The sequence below is a fragment of the Lupinus angustifolius genome, unplaced genomic scaffold (genome assembly GCF_001865875.1).
Source record: "Lupinus angustifolius cultivar Tanjil unplaced genomic scaffold, LupAngTanjil_v1.0 Scaffold_5_183, whole genome shotgun sequence".
Taxonomy (NCBI): domain Eukaryota; kingdom Viridiplantae; phylum Streptophyta; class Magnoliopsida; order Fabales; family Fabaceae; genus Lupinus; species Lupinus angustifolius.
Genome location: NW_017717394.1, coordinates 26,679 through 42,384, shown reverse-complemented (window position 1 = coordinate 42,384; position 15,706 = coordinate 26,679). Strand labels below are relative to the sequence as shown.

Genomic DNA, 15,706 nt, shown 5'->3' with positions numbered 1-15,706 from the left:
ACCATTGAATCAAAGGTTTAAAAAATGCAAATTAAAGACTAAAAAGAATACATATATGATTGCTGTATATATTTTCTGTCTCCTCCAAGGATGGTGTCTGGAAATGTTATGTGTTGGAGAAATTTGTTCAGTGTTCACGTAATAGATATGTTAATATACCACAACATGTACGTAGAAAATGGCTAGTTAGAGTAAAGTTGATGCAACGTCATTTTAGGGTTAGATGGAGAGAGAAGTGGGTCCCATATGCATGGACCCCATCATGTTCTCATCAAGGTTCGTACTTCTCCCTCACTTTTAAAAGAGGGAGAAAAGAGAGAGACCCCTTAACTATTGAACACAAATCCCAACATTAATTTCATCTAGGCAAATAGAAGCCACTGAGGGAACAAGACTAAGAAGAAGAAGAAGAAAATACATAGCTATTAGCCTAAAAAGATGGGTCACCACTCTTGCTGTAACCAACAGAAGGTTAAGAGAGGGCTTTGGTCCCCTGAGGAAGATGAGAAACTCATTAGATATATTGCCACTCATGGCTATGGCTGTTGGAGTGAAGTTCCAGAGAAAGCTGGTTTGTTTTTATTTATTACTATTATTTGATCAACTCTTCTTTTTTCATATGATTAATCAACTTGATCTTGAATATATCGAGTTAAGATCCTCTCCAATATTATAGAGATAAATACATAAAAATGATACGAAGAAATAGATATGCAACTTTTATCATTTAGATATAATGATATCATTTTTATCCTTTAATACAAATATAAAAACTATAACTTGTCTTTCTTGCACTGAAGATGATTTTTTTCTAACATATTAATTTACTAACTTTAATTTCAGGGCTTCAAAGGTGTGGAAAGAGTTGTCGCTTGAGATGGATTAATTATTTGAGGCCTGATATTAGAAGAGGAAGGTTTACCCATGAGGAGGAGAAGTTAATTATAAGCCTTCATGGTGTAGTAGGCAACAGGTTTGAATCACAACACTAGCTGCTCTTATACCAAAGATTTTTAATTATAATCTGTTCCACTCTCTTTGCTCTTGCTGCATTTTTGGTTAAAATAAGAGTTGAGTCCTCTCAGTTTTCATATATTATATAACTTATTTAGATTTTGGTTCCTAACATTAAAGCATTAATTCATATATTTTAATTCATTAGTTCCTCTAATTTTTTTTTACTTTTAGAATCTTAATCCATGTTTTTCAGACAACATTGGTCTCTCTTATTTATATGAAGATGTGGATTAGGAAGCAAAACCTACACAAATAAAAAATATAAGAATCAATATCCTAAAGTTTATAGTAAGCAAAACTTAAACAAGTAAAAAATATGAAAGCTACAATCTTATTTAAAGTTGCATTGTCTGTTAGAGTGTCTTAAATATCCATTTACTGTTGAGTCGAGTTCTGTATACCTCTCAACTTGATCGGTTTTCAAATTATATGAAACTGCTTGCTAGGTTTAGTCAGATAACTTATGTGAAACTTCATCAATGAGAGATTTTCTTTTCCTATCAAAAAAGGAAAAAGTATATATGTAATAAAATGGTTAATTTTCTGTATTGAATGAGCAAAATTAATAATCTATCCAGCAACTTATAAACTATATGTAACAACGATAATAAAAGTTATTTTCTCATTACATGAAGTCACTTATCTAAATCAAACGATATAATTCTGTTTTTTTCAAATCAATTTTTCTATTAGGTAATTAAGTCTCAGTGTTGCTTAATGATTTCATTCTCAAAAATTCTTATTCTTCCTGTCTCTAATTATTAGGGTATCTAATTATCTATCCTCCATTTAGGGTATAAAAATCATATACTGTGCTATTTGTCAAAACAAATCATGAAAATAGGTCCATAATTAAAGTTGCAATGATCAATTGATTATGATAATAGAAATTTCTAACTAAAGGCTGTCCAAATTATAGTACCTTTCAGCCTCATAGCTAAGCAGGCAATTCTGTCAGTTGCATTTTACTTTTCCACTTTTACTCTTTTAGTGTGTCTGTGCCTCTTGAATTTTTTCTTTAAGCAACTAAATACTATACTATTCTATGCCAAATTTTCTTATTATCATATTCTTTATTTTCCTCTCACACGTTTTTCTGAAGGACATATATAAATGATTCCAACTTAACACTTTCTGTTTCTCCAAAATTTAAACTATGGTATTGAGATCTATACTTAATAACTTATTATTCTTGAATTTGGGAAAGTGCAGATGGGCTCATATTGCAAGCCACTTGCCTGGTAGAACTGACAATGAAATTAAGAACTATTGGAATTCTTGGATCAAAAAGAAAATAAGAAAACCTTGGGTGTCCTCAAACTCCAACATTGCAAAAGGTGTTGATCATCATTCACTGTTCAATTACCATTCTAATCAACTTGATCATTATGCCAATTACAAGCAAGATAATCTAACAACAAAGCCACCACCAGTTCAAGAAACCTTATTCTCTTCAACATGCCCTCAATTTATGTTTGACACTAGTTCACTAGATCATGGGACAACAACCTTAACAGACAACAACCTAAGACCTGAGCTCTTCCAAGGTTCTGTGGGTTTGAGCACAGAAACATGGAACTTAAGCCACAATCATCAAGTCCATGCACCTTTTACTGCTGGCATGGACAACACCAATTATCTGCCACCATTGATAGAGAATGTGGAAAACATGGTGCCATTTGAAGTACAATCATGTAGTATGAATGACAAAGGAGAAGATGCACTAGAGTGCCTGCAGAGGCAAGAGTTGAATGAATGGGTAGAAATCCAACAACAACAGTGTCCTAACTTCCTTTTCTGCTGGGATAATGTTGAAGGACAACATAGTGGGGAAGAACTTGCACCAAATTTATCAAATATGGGAACAAATACACTTCCTTCTTTTCCTTAACTTCTTTGTGAGATGACAATGATTGTTAAGATTGCCCCCACTACTCCTTTTTTCTTTCCCACACTTCTTAAATATGATCCTCTCTAACTAGGAAGAGATTTCATCAATGGCCCATGCCAGGCTTTGTGAACTTTGCAGAGATTGCTCTTTTTTCCTTTTGATTTGTTTTCCACCCTTTTTTGGTGGCTGATTTGTAAAGATTGTGAAAAGTGAGTGAAGGTAAGATATATATTATGTGTAAACCATGCGTGAAGTTTGTTTTGGTTTTGATGTAGAAGAGGGAACAAAAAAAAATAAAGGTGATTGCAACTAGGCTTCTAGCAGCAAAGTTTGAAGCATCTTCCATTTGCTATATATTTGACTGTACATGTGGTGGTTTTTGAATGATAATAATGGGTTTCTGCCCTCTATATTTTCCATGTCTTTTGTACAACCGTGTCTTGCATAAAGGTCCTAAAGAGAAAAAAAGCATTGACTTACCATATGCATGTCCCCTAATCCATGCCCCATAAACACCAAAAGCAAAGCGCGGAAAAAAAAGATGATAGGGTACTCAAGTGTGCATAATGCTTGCACTTTTAATGTAAAAAAAGTGTAAGCACTCTCTAGTTACCTATTAGAAATGAGTTAGACTCCTCTCCATTAATGGAGAGACAAGTAGTGGAAAAATACACTAAAAACTCAAAAGATAATGACATTTATAACCTTTACTTTTTATTGGAATTACAATTTTGGCCTTAAAAATACACTACAAAATATAACTTGCCTCTCCATAATGGAGAGGAGTCTTACTCATTAGAAATTTCCAATTGTCTAAACTCTCTCCCAACTTTGTTTTAAATGATGTTTTATTCTCTGTCCTGAGCTAATTAGAATATTACTTTTTGCTTTTATTTTTTTTATTATTTACGTACCAATATGTGATTGGTCCGAGACAAGAAATGAGATATCGTTAAGACAAGTGATCCTATCCGACCTAATAAAAAGTTCTCAAGCGTCCAAAGTTCAATAAGAGAGATAGAAGAAAAAGCTCTACACTTGCGTACAGATATATCAGGCCTACAACTACTGAAGAGTACTTCTCATGCAGGATAGCTCTCCATTCATTATTAGAAGTAAACTAGGATAAATATTTAAATATTTGTCGCATAGTTGACTTATGCTTAACAAGTTGTGCTTGAGTCCTTCGACATACAACACTCCTTCTATAGTTGTTGAAGGTGGCTTACCGATTTTACCAACTCCATATATTTTTCCTTTGTTGTTATCACCATATGTGGCATAACCTTTGTCCATTGGAGTAAGGACATAGAACTGATCTTTGTCGATCGTCATGTGCTTTGAGCAACCGCTGTCCAAGTATCATAGATTGTAGACGACTCTCAAATTATCCTGCAAAACAGGTTTAAGTAGCATTACATACCCAATTTTCTTTGGGTCCTACATGGTTAGCACCTTCCTCAATCCATCTATAGTGACCTAAGGGAACACCATGTTTTCTAATCATGCAAGTGTTTGATATATGTCTATGATACTTACAATAAGTGCATATGAGATGATGTTTATGTATCCTAGATTTATTGTTGTTATAATTAAAAGCATGGATACTTTGTTTCTAAAAATTTATTTTTGTTGAGACATTCTGTTTCTTAGAAACCTAGCTGTTAGAATAGCCAAGACCTCTTCAGTCTATAGAATGTCTCTGATCTTTAATTATTTTGTCCAGATTTTTTATACTCTTGTTTAATTTATTAAGTTCAAGACTTAATGTTGAAACTTTCTTTTCAAGAGTAATGTTGTTTTGACATGAAGATGATGATGATTTATTTCTAAATACTTGTAACTTAGTTTTTTTGTTTTAGAAACAATCTAGTGAGTTTGACATATTCATCATGTAAATCATTAAATGCAAGTTGTAATTCAGAAGAAGAAAATAGGTTAGTTTCATTTACCTCTTCATCATCAGAATGGTGAGATGCCATTAGTGAGAGATGTGCTTGTTCTTCATTCTCCTTCTTCTCCTTCTCCTCCTCCTCCTCCTCCTCCTTTCTTCTTCTCCTCCTCCTCCTTCTTCTTCTTCTCCTCCTTCTTCTCCTCCTCCTTCTTCTCCTCCTCCTCCTCCTTCTCCTCCTTCTCCTTCTCCTCATTCTCCTCCTCCTCCTCCTCCTCCTTCAAATAGGTTAGTTTCATTTACCTCTTCATCATCAGAATGGTGAGATGCCATTAGTGAGAGATGTGCTTGTTCTTCATTCTCCTTCTCCTTCTCCTTCTTCTCCTCCTCCTCCTTTTCCTTCTTCTCCTCCTCCTCCTCTTGCTCTTCATATTGGTCAAGTTAGCTAAGTTCGAATTCGCGTTCCTACAATTTACCAAATAAAGCAGCCAATGACATTTTTGATAAATTTTTCTTTTCAAAAATGACTGTAACTTTTGGTTGTCATGTTCTAGCGAGTGATCTTAGAACTTTTAAGTTCACGTCACTATTTGATAAAGTTTTTCCAAGTGCTATAAAATGATTTGTAAGGTGATTAAATCTCTTTGGTAAATCTAGTATTTTCTCTCCAGGCTTCATACGGAACATTTCATATTCCTGGGAGAGCGTGTTGAGTCTCGACCTTTTGACTTCCTCAATTCCTTCGTGTGTAGTCTCTAGAGTATCCCATATTTCTTTAGCAGATTTGCAGTTTGATACTCTAAAGAATTCATTGATGCCAAGTGCTGAAGTGAGGATGTTCTTTGCTTTGAGATCGTATTGCACCTTTTTTTTGTCTTCTTCATTCCATGAAGATTTTGGCTTTAATTCCCTTACACTATTGATAAATGTGAAGGGTTCATATGGTCCTTCCTCAAATCGCATTCTAAATGTCCAGATCTTGAGATTCTATAAAGATTCTCATTTTGGTTTCCCAGAAGTCATAAGATTCCCCAACAAAGCTTGAAGGGCGGTCAATATTGGAACCTTCTCCCAGAAATGATCTTGCGTCGATCTTAAATACAGGATTCGTTTTGAGAATAATTTACTCAAAAATAGCTCTGGTGTCAATTATAAGACTGAGATGACAACTAAGAGGGGGTGGTTAATAAGTTGTCTTAAAACTTTGACAAATTTTTCTGCAATTATCGAAGTTAGTAGCAGCAGAAAAAGTTAGCAGAAAAATATCAAACAAATTTAAGGAGATAAGGGAGAAGAGAGTACTCAGAGATTTTTATACTGGTTCATCTTCTTGTCCACCGAAGGTTACGTCTAGTACTCTTGCAGCATAAGAGATTTCTTCACTAGATATTAAGAGTAGCAATTATAATTTCTCACCCCGAGATTTCCTTGTACCTTACTCACTCTCTAAAACCTATATCACTCTTTGGGAAACAACCTTTCCAAGTGACTCTATCCCTTTTCTTATCACACCTCTGTGAAAGAAAATAATTCAAAAAATTGGATGAAGAAAACTTTAACTATGTCAAGGATTACCTTTACAAGATTTGAAACTATGAACTCTTGCAATCCAATAATCGTTTATACACACTTAATAATAATGCTCAGAAGGTTTGAATATCTTTGAAAAACCACACTTGAAGCAACTTCAAAAAATATAATCTGAAAGTTAAGAACAAGTTGCAAAAAGTATAGAACACGTATTTTAGAAAAGTTTAGATTGTGTATATAAGATATGTTGAACTTATAAGTTTCAATGCCTTTAAATAGGCTTTCCAATCAGCCATAACACCTCTATGAAAAGGTAGGAATTGATTGGAATGAAACCATTTCATTTGGAGTGAAAGCTTGTGCAATTTGAATATGAAAACTGGTGCAACAACTCTCAGTAATCGATTACCCAAACATTCTGTCCAACTGAGTATTTGATTAATACATAGTGTAATCAGTTATCCAAAGGATGTAATCGATTACCCAAATATTTTGTCCAACTGAATAATTGATTGTCACATAGTGTAATCAGTTACTCAGAGGATGTATTCGATTATCCAAGTATTATGTTCAAGTGAATACTTGATTACTACAATGTGTAATCGATTACTCAACTTGGTGTAATCGATTACCTTATTCATTTTTTGTTGGGTAACTCGTTTATCACTCATGTAACATGTTACTTAGTTCTGGTAACATGTTACTTAGCCATAGTAACCTGTTACTTAGATTTAGTAACTGATTACACAATATTTTGAAAATTGTTTTCATTTATACTTGTAGTTTTCAATTTTATTTTAAAATAATTTTGAGCATTAGTACTATTTGTATATAATAGAGTATAAGGATAGAAGCACCTAAAGACTTAGATTCTAATTCCTTGAAGCTTTATCTTCATTGTCTTCATAAGTATTCTACTTTTTCTTCTTTATATGATGTTGGTGTCTTCATCAAATCTGTGTCAAGGTCAGGAGCAAGATCTTCTTCACACTTAGGGCAGGAGAGCCTTTTATGTACCTGAGAATCTTAACAACAACTTTATAATGCAAGTTAGTAAGTAACGCTATCAACTAGGCTAATTGATGCACACAAAAAGGTATGGTTTGGCCTAGTATTTATGAGATATATAAGCCTACCTACAAGTCTCCTATAGGCAGGGATATCTGAAAGGTGGATAACTTGACAAACCATTGTCTGCTAGCATGTTTAAGTCCATACTATGATTTTTCCATTTTACAAACCTGTGCAAGATTTGAAATATGCAGACCAGGTGGTGGAATCATATTGACATCTAACTGCTTGAGATGTTAGTTATGTATAGAGGCAAAGGCAAGAAATAATCTAATAGTGCATATCTTAGCCATATGGGAAAAAGTATCTATATAGTCAACTCCTTCTATTTGGGTATATCCTTTGCAAATAATATGGCCTTATGTCTCTTAATACTCCTATTAGACTTATACTTAATCTTAAAGACCCACTTACAACCTATAACTCTTTTATCATGAGGCAAAAAGTATGAAACCAAGGATTGTTGGATTCTAAAGCATATAACTCTTTGTGAATGACATCCTGCCATTTGGGATCCTTAATGACTTGAGCATAGGTCTTTCGTTCTACTTGAATGCTGACAGAGAGTATACTAGACTTATGAGATATGCATAGGGAGTCATAGGATAAGAAGTAGCCTAAAGGATATTTGGAAAAACCAGGAAGATGATTGTTGTATATAAGAGCACAATAATAATCCTTCAGATAGGATGGGGGCTTAGATACTCTACTGTTCCTTCTAGTATGCACATTTTTTAATGTAGAGGGTTGATGAGATGGTGAAGCATAATCAATGTGAGCAAGCATAGCTTCTCCCTGATTATTGGAGACTTATCAATTTGAGGATTAATAGGAGAGACTGAGAATATATCTTCATAGGAGATGATAGGGTTATGACTACTTATGTAAGGCAAAAAAGTATTGCAATTTGATGTGTTCCTAGGTTTGTATGGGAATCTAGTCTCATGGAATATCACATTCCTGCTCACTTTTAGGGTCATAGTAGAAAGATTGAGCATAATGTATCCGTTAACTCCTTCCTTAAATCCTAAAAAGATACATTTTACAGCTCTAGGATCAAAGTTATCTATAGAGTGATTCAAAGTGCTAGCATAACATAAAGAGCCAAAAACTTTCAGATGTTGCTGATCAGGTTGTTTCCTATACAAAGATTCATAAGGAGATGCATTATGCAGAATAGATGTAGGCAAAAGGTTAATCATATATAGTGCATGTTTAATAGCGTATCACCAATACACTTTAGATAATTGGCTTTGTATTAGAAGAGCTCTTGTTACATTCAATACATGTTGATGCTTTCTCTTAAATACACCATTTTTTGGGGTGTATAGATATAGCTAGTTTGGTGTAAAATTCCTTTAGATGAATAGAAAGATCTTATTAAAAATTCAACATCATTGTCATTTCTAATGGTCTTAATCCTACTGGAAAATTGAGTTTCAATTAAAGCAATAAAATCTTGTACAAGCTATGAAGCTTCAATCTTAATTTTCATCAAAAATATCCATGTGAACCTAGTACAATCATCAACTATGGTTAAAAAATATTTATCTTTTCAAAGATCGACTTTTGCTAATGGGAAAAATGAGTTTCTTTAGTTTTGCTTGATGACATATATCACAAATATGAGATTCATTAAAGTTGAGAAAAGGAAACTTCTCACAAGTACATTCATGCTTTTTTGAGAAATATGACCTAGTCTATAGTGCCACAATTCAGAATCGGAAATGTTAACATCATCAATATAAGTAAAGTTGATTTTGTGATAGAATTTAGCATCTTTTAGCATGTATAGCCCATTGATAAGCCTAGTTGTACCAATCATCTTCAAAAAAGTCTTATCCTGAATTTTACAAGATTCATCAAAGGAAATGGTGCATGACATACAAGAATCTAATATGGGAATAGAAAGCAAATTATATGAGAAATAGGGCATATATAGGACATGCAAGATTAGATTGTGTAATATAGGTACAATGCCAGAAAAGTTAGCAGTAACTTGATTCCCATTTGGCAATCTTACTATGATTGGTTTAGTGGTACGATATACAGAAAACATGATAGAGTGGAGCATACACGGTCAGTTGCTCCATTATCCAAAATCCAAGATCTATTATAGGTATTTTTGTGCATATATTACAACAATGCACAACATAATATGACCAATCTGTTGCAGCATGATGACAAGTCCATTGTATTATTCCTGAATTAGCCCAAAAATGGTGTTGCCCTTATCATTCTTATTCTGATCACTTTGTTGATTATCTTGATGTGTTTCAGCTCTTAAGGAATTCACTTGCTCATTCTTTGTGAATTAGAAGTTGGTTGGACAACCATGAAGCCTATAAGATGTCTCCATAGTATGACAAATCTTCTTGCAATGTGTGCAATATTTCCCATTGCCTGAGGTCTTGGACCAAGAACCTCTTCCTAGTGTGCCAGAGGCTCCTCTTCCAAGGCTTCTATTTTTGTTTGTGCCTCTATTAGATGATCATCTTCTCTATTTCCCTGAGAGTGTCATGGCTTTTGCATCTGAATCTTGCACATACAACTGTCTTTCTTGTTGAATCACCAAAGAAAGCACTTTGCTCATGTTGGAAAGAGGCCCAGTTAGCATAATTTGTGATCTTACTCCACTAAATGCATCATTGAGTCCCTTTAAAAACCTGATGACCTTGTTCTCTTCTATGTATTTCTTAGTATCACTAAGTGCACTACAAGTGTATATTGGGCAGGGTATAAAATTATCTATCTCATTCCACAAAATTTTGAGTTCTGTGAAATAGATGTTGACATCTAGTTCCCATTGCCTCAAATTAGCTACTGATTGTTGCAATTCAGCACTTCTAACAAGGTTACTTTAGAAGAATCTTTCCCTAAGTTCTTCCCAAACCTCATGAGCCTTAACTACCCAAAGTATACTCTGTGAAGTGGAAGGAGAGCTCGATCTAGCGATCTAAGATATGACTGTATTATTTGATCTTTTCTAGGATGGATATATGGATATGATTTGAGGGACATTTGAATTGAGCCATCAAGGAAAATGATCTTGTTCTTGGAACTGAGGCTCATCACCATTAATCTTGTCCATTGGTGATAATTTTCACCATTCAGCAAGTATGAAACCAATAAGGTGAACTTGTGTCTTGTGATGGATTTGGGGCATTTGTGGATGAAATAATTAAATCCATTGAATGTAGCAGAGCTCTTTTGTGAAAAAGAGCTCTGATATCATAAAAGGAAATAGAACTATGAAGTGAATGAGATTCTAAGACCTCAAATGAATAAGAAACACTTTATTGATGAAGAGAGAAAGGAATAAAACCTTATGAAAGAGAATTGATACAAAAAGAAGAATTAGATGATTTGATAAATCTAAAACTATTCTTATTTATAGAAAATAATCTCTAAGTAAATCCTAACTAACTTTATAACATGTGACAAAATGAAAAACTAGGAGAAAAAGATTAAACTTGCACTACAAGTTATTTCTTTTGGTGCAAGCCTTGGAACTGGTGCATCATAATTCCCACATCAAATGTTAGCCTTGGCTGATGCTTGTTTGTTTGATGCATTTTGGTCTGTGGTTGGGCCTGGCTGATGTGTGTTGCCTGATGCATCATGGTGTGAGGCATATTTGGCACATCACGACTAGGATGATTTGTGCTTGGCCTAGTCTTGATGTCTGCTTGACTTGGCCTTGCCTCCTCGTTCAGAATTGTTGCTAGCTTAGTATTGTATCGGTCAGGATTATGTGTAGAATGACCTGGTTTGCTTGTTATTTTCTCGGTCGGGAACAAGTCTTGGCTTGTTTTTTATCGGTCAGGAACAAGTGTAGAGTGACCTGGTTGGCTTAGCTTGTTGTCTGAGTCAGCTAGGCATGGATCTTGGCACGTAACCTTATTGGCTAATATTCATCACAAACAACTAGGTTGACATGAATTAGGTGCACAATATGGTACTTTAAAGTGAGACTTAAGATAAATTTAATATTCATTTTGATTTTTTAGGGACTCAATTGATGAATATAAATTTTGAAGGACTAAGTTGATTGGCTAGAATATTTCAACAACCCCTTAATGATGTTTAACTCCAAGATTTATTATCTAGTTGGTTATTTTGAAATGGTATTCCAAGGATTGGATGTAGTCCACATTTTGGGTGAAGCATGATAAAATATGTGTACATACTCCTACTATTTGCTCCCTATACTTTTAGTATATGTCCAAACAAGGGGTCATTCATTTACGAGTCTTAATTTCAGTTTAACTGCCTAGTCTTTAATCAAACACTAACCATATAAATATAGTTGTCTATTTGTAAGCACTCACCTATTTAGACAAAAGTTCACTTAAGCCATTATCTAATTAGTACTTAATTACTAGTAAACATAATTCAATCTTCTATAGGCTACTTTGGATAAGAATGATCAGTTTCTTGTTTGCTAGGATTGTGTTTACTATATTTAACACTAAGTGTTTGTTGGCCTCCAAAACTAGTTGACTTGACATACAATTTGAAGAAACAATTACACTTCTTCGATTTAATTATATACTTTGGCACCTTCTTCGATGGCTTGTAAACTCCACTCATTTCACATTAAAGAGCTATCCGCTCTCTCCTACCAAACTCTCCCCTTGACTTTGTTATCTTAATAATGAAATTGTGTGCATAACTAACTTCATGAATTCATTGAACAAGATCGTCCCAATTAGGAAAAACTTCATCCCCCACTATTGCATTGACATAATTAAGGAATTCTTTAGGTATGAGTGAAGTTTTTCAAATTCATTAGTGAGCTCAACCTTGCCTCATGAAAATAATAATATAATCCCCTCTTCTATTTTCAAGAAAGTCTCTAGAGATGCACATAATAATAATGACCCAGGTGTTAAAATATGTAAAAAAAAATCATTTTCCGAAAACCCAATGTGAGAATATATTACCTTAAAAAGAATGAGTATCTTAATGGTAAAGACTAAAGAGGATTCTTGTGAGTTGAGATCATCTATACAACTATTTATTTATCTCTCTACATCATTCCTATTAAGAGGATTCTTGTAAGATGGTGATCTCCACTAAATAAGAATAGAGGAATGAAGGGAAAATACATTATTGAAAGTGTGATAAAACATTGGCTAAAAAATATCTCTTTCATTTTTTGGTAATAAGGCCCAACAACGTGAGACAAAGATGAATGTTCATACTGAACAAACCCGTTTCAAAATCAATCTTGCACCCTCACGAGAAGGCCCAATAACGATGAAAGCTGAAAGATCAGATCTAAACGAAAGAAATGTATACGAGTGCACTATATATTATAAACTAAGTCAAACCATTTTTTAGGGTTTATTGCAACAGAACATAGTGTAAGTGTTGAAAAAGCTTCCTTTCGCCGCACACACATTCTTAATAACCATGGTTCGTTGTCATTTTCTATATACTCACTATATTTCTCAAATTCTTATTATTATGAATTCAATTAACTCAGTTTCATTCTGTTTATGTATTTTAATTAAAATTTTCAGATCATCTCAGAGAAGAACCGTAAGGAGATCTCCAAATACCTCTTTCAAGGTACCCTCCTTTTAAGCCAATCATCTTCAATTTTTTTTGTTTGATTTTAATTAATTATAGTTATTATTATAATGTTTTAAGCCAGTAACTGAGAACTAAGGCTTTTTGTTGTTGTTGTTGTTGTTGTTGTTGTTTATAATTAATGGTTTATGAATGTTTGGTTGTGTAGAGGGAGTCTTGTATGCTAAGAAGGACTTCAATTTGGCGAAACACCCAGAGATCGATGTTCCGAATCTCCAGGTGATTAAGCTGATGCAGAGTTTTAAATCTAAGGAGTATGTGAGGGAGACATTTGCATGGATGCACTATTATTGGTTCCTTACCAATGATGGGATTGAGTTTCTTAGGACTTACCTTAACCTTCCTTCCGAAATTGTCCCTGCTACTTTGAAGAAACAAGCTAAGCCCCTTGGAAGACCCTTTGGTGGCCCACCCGGTGATCGCCCAAGGTTGATTATACATGTTTTTAATGTTTAATTTGCTTTTTTGTAATGTTTTGGTTGATTGGGAGTTGATCAACATGTGTGTGATTTTGAACAGGGGTCCACCTCGGTTTGAGGGAGGAGAACGTAGATTCGGTGGTGACCGTGATTCATACCGCAGAGGTCCACGAGGACCTGATGAAGTTGGAGGAGACAAGGGAGGAGCTCCTGCAGACTACAGGCCTTCTTTTGGGGTAAGGATATTATACTACTGGCTATTTGAGCTGATTGTTTATGAAAATATAAAAGATTTTTAGTTTATCAATATATATATCTTAAACATAAGGATTATATTATGTTGTATATAATTTTACTAACAAATACTAGTTAGTCAGATATGCAAGTATTATGAATTGTTAATTATATGTATAGGTATTTATTAAATAGGCAGTTTGGTAGACTAAAATGGCTCTTCTAAAACCTGCACTTTTGGACTGGACCTGAGTAGTTAAATAACTTTCATAAGAATCTAATCTCGGCTTATTTTCTAATTAGAGTGACCTATGTCATCCAAAAAATAGTGGATAGGCCATAAGCGCTCTGCGACCCCTCTGTCGTACTTTGTAAATATATTATGTACATATAGGATGCTTTGTGGCAGAAGATTTGATTGTGTGTATATTTTTTTAAACCTGACTTGGGCGCGGTTTTTATTTAATTCTAGTAGTCTAAAACCATGTCTAGAGTTAGGAACTCGTGTTGTCTCTAGGTTATTATCTAGTTTTGCATCCTATGCGCTGCAAGTTATTAGCTTCAGTGCTTCACTTATATATTTCATGTCCTGTCTCAAATTTCGCTTTCATTTGGAATTGCAAATATACTTTGATGTTTTGGGAACGTTCTCATCTATATAATGGCATAATGCAGTTATGATATTTTACTACTACCTATATTTAGTCCTAATGTTTCTTTACATGTTTATAATTCTCTTTTGTGGGAAACTGGTTCCGTTATACAGTAGTACTCTTTGTTTTAGATATTTTTCCAATTTGTTAATTTTATTAATACACCTGAGTCTGTTGGTCTGTAGGGTCCTGGTGGAAGATCTGGATTTGGTCGTGGTTCTGGGGCCCCAACAAGCTCAAATCTTTCTTAAGTGTAGTGATTCCTGTTCTAGTCTCTGCTTTTAGTTTTTACACAAATGTGCTTGTTGGATTTGATGTTAGATTTCCCTCCCCCAGAAATTGTTTGATCAAGCGGACACCTTCCTTCTAATATTCTGTGTTTAATGCCATGACAATTTTGAATTTTGATTGATTTGATGATCTTGTGACTTGCTGCTCATCTGACGTTGACCCCCTCACCACCACCACCAATGTTCTAAGCATGGCCTATAAGTTCAAATACTTGCAGCTGTCCTAAGTCTCAAAATTTGGGTCACAACTTTTTTAGGATGCGACCATTATAGGTTTTATATCAGACAATTGGAAATTTAGTATATATGTTCAAGCAAAAACATGCTAGGTCAGCTTTTTCTTTTTCAATTTGCCACTCATTACTTCTATCCCACAATTTTGCATGCAAACCTCTCCTTGCAAATAGTGTTCTGTTAAAAAGTTGCTGCTTTGCATCTTAGTAAGAAACTGGACAGTAAAAAGTGGCGAATCCAAGCTTATGTTGAGATATTCATGGTTTGGACATCTCTACGCACTGGAAGAGTGGTGGTAGTGAAAGGAGGGAAAAGGGGAAAATCTTTTAAATTTGAAGTTTTAAGATGGAGCTTTACTTCATGGTTAGAGTGTAGGTCTTGGTTAGTGTTTTCAAATTTTGGGCGAGTGTTCTCAGAATTGATTTTAAATGACTTGGGGAGAAGCAATTTAAGTAAACAAACTCAAAATCCTTATCTTTAATGTGTACACATTTGTTGTCCCGTGTCACTCCATGTGTTATGACCTTGTGATTGATTAAAAAATTACTTAAAAATTAAATTTTAACTCATATATATTTTTCAATCAATTACAAGGTTATGACATATGGACTGTCATTAAGTGAGACAGTAGATGTGTACCCCTTTCATACTATGTTTCAATGATCACAGGAGAGGTGAATTTCAGCAGTCAGACTCACAGTGAGGGCTTGCATCAAATAACCAAACAAATTAAATGTTCAATAAAGAGGTCATGCTACTGTCCCTTAAAGCTTGTGCTTTCATCATCCTCTCCATGCAACATGTAGAGTCCACAATTCTATAGGAGAACACAACTTTCCCACTTTGTCCAGAATGTGAGAAGGATGTCCTTGTTTGTA

At 34.3% G+C, this 15,706-nt stretch overlaps 2 protein-coding genes across 2 annotated transcripts; both read left to right on the top strand.

Moving 5' to 3' along the window:
- Positions 1-332: 332 nt before the first annotated feature.
- LOC109337383 (transcription repressor MYB6-like) lies at positions 333-3,291 on the top strand. Its single transcript, XM_019574346.1, has 3 exons — positions 333-571; positions 844-973; positions 2,230-3,291. Exons 1-3 carry the CDS (start codon positions 439-441, stop codon positions 2,906-2,908), a joined length of 942 nt encoding a protein of 313 aa, XP_019429891.1. The 5' UTR covers positions 333-438; the 3' UTR covers positions 2,909-3,291.
- A 9,393-nt stretch (positions 3,292-12,684) lies between these two features.
- On the top strand, positions 12,685-14,714 carry LOC109337381 (40S ribosomal protein S10-1-like). Its single transcript, XM_019574345.1, has 5 exons — positions 12,685-12,821; positions 12,929-12,977; positions 13,147-13,426; positions 13,518-13,653; positions 14,490-14,714. The coding sequence occupies exons 1-5, from the start codon at positions 12,819-12,821 to the stop codon at positions 14,553-14,555; spliced, it is 534 nt and encodes a 177-aa protein (XP_019429890.1). The 5' UTR covers positions 12,685-12,818; the 3' UTR covers positions 14,556-14,714.
- Positions 14,715-15,706: the final 992 nt, after the last annotated feature.

What these genes read in the sequence shown, in the direction of transcription:
- LOC109337383 (XM_019574346.1), top strand. Translation starts at nt 439, where the DNA reads ATGGGTCACCACTCTTGCTGTAACCAACAGAAGGTTAAGAGAGGGCTT. An exon ending in TGAAGTTCCAGAGAAAGCTG is followed by an intron (nt 572 to 843) that starts GTTTGTTTTTAT and finishes CTTTAATTTCAG; the next exon opens with GGCTTCAAAGGTGTGGAAAG. An exon ending in CATGGTGTAGTAGGCAACAG is followed by an intron (nt 974 to 2,229) that starts GTTTGAATCACA and finishes GGGAAAGTGCAG; the next exon opens with ATGGGCTCATATTGCAAGCC.
- LOC109337381 (XM_019574345.1), top strand. An exon ending in CCACCCGGTGATCGCCCAAG is followed by an intron (nt 13,427 to 13,517) that starts GTTGATTATACA and finishes GATTTTGAACAG; the next exon opens with GGGTCCACCTCGGTTTGAGG. An exon ending in ACTACAGGCCTTCTTTTGGG is followed by an intron (nt 13,654 to 14,489) that starts GTAAGGATATTA and finishes GTTGGTCTGTAG; the next exon opens with GGTCCTGGTGGAAGATCTGG.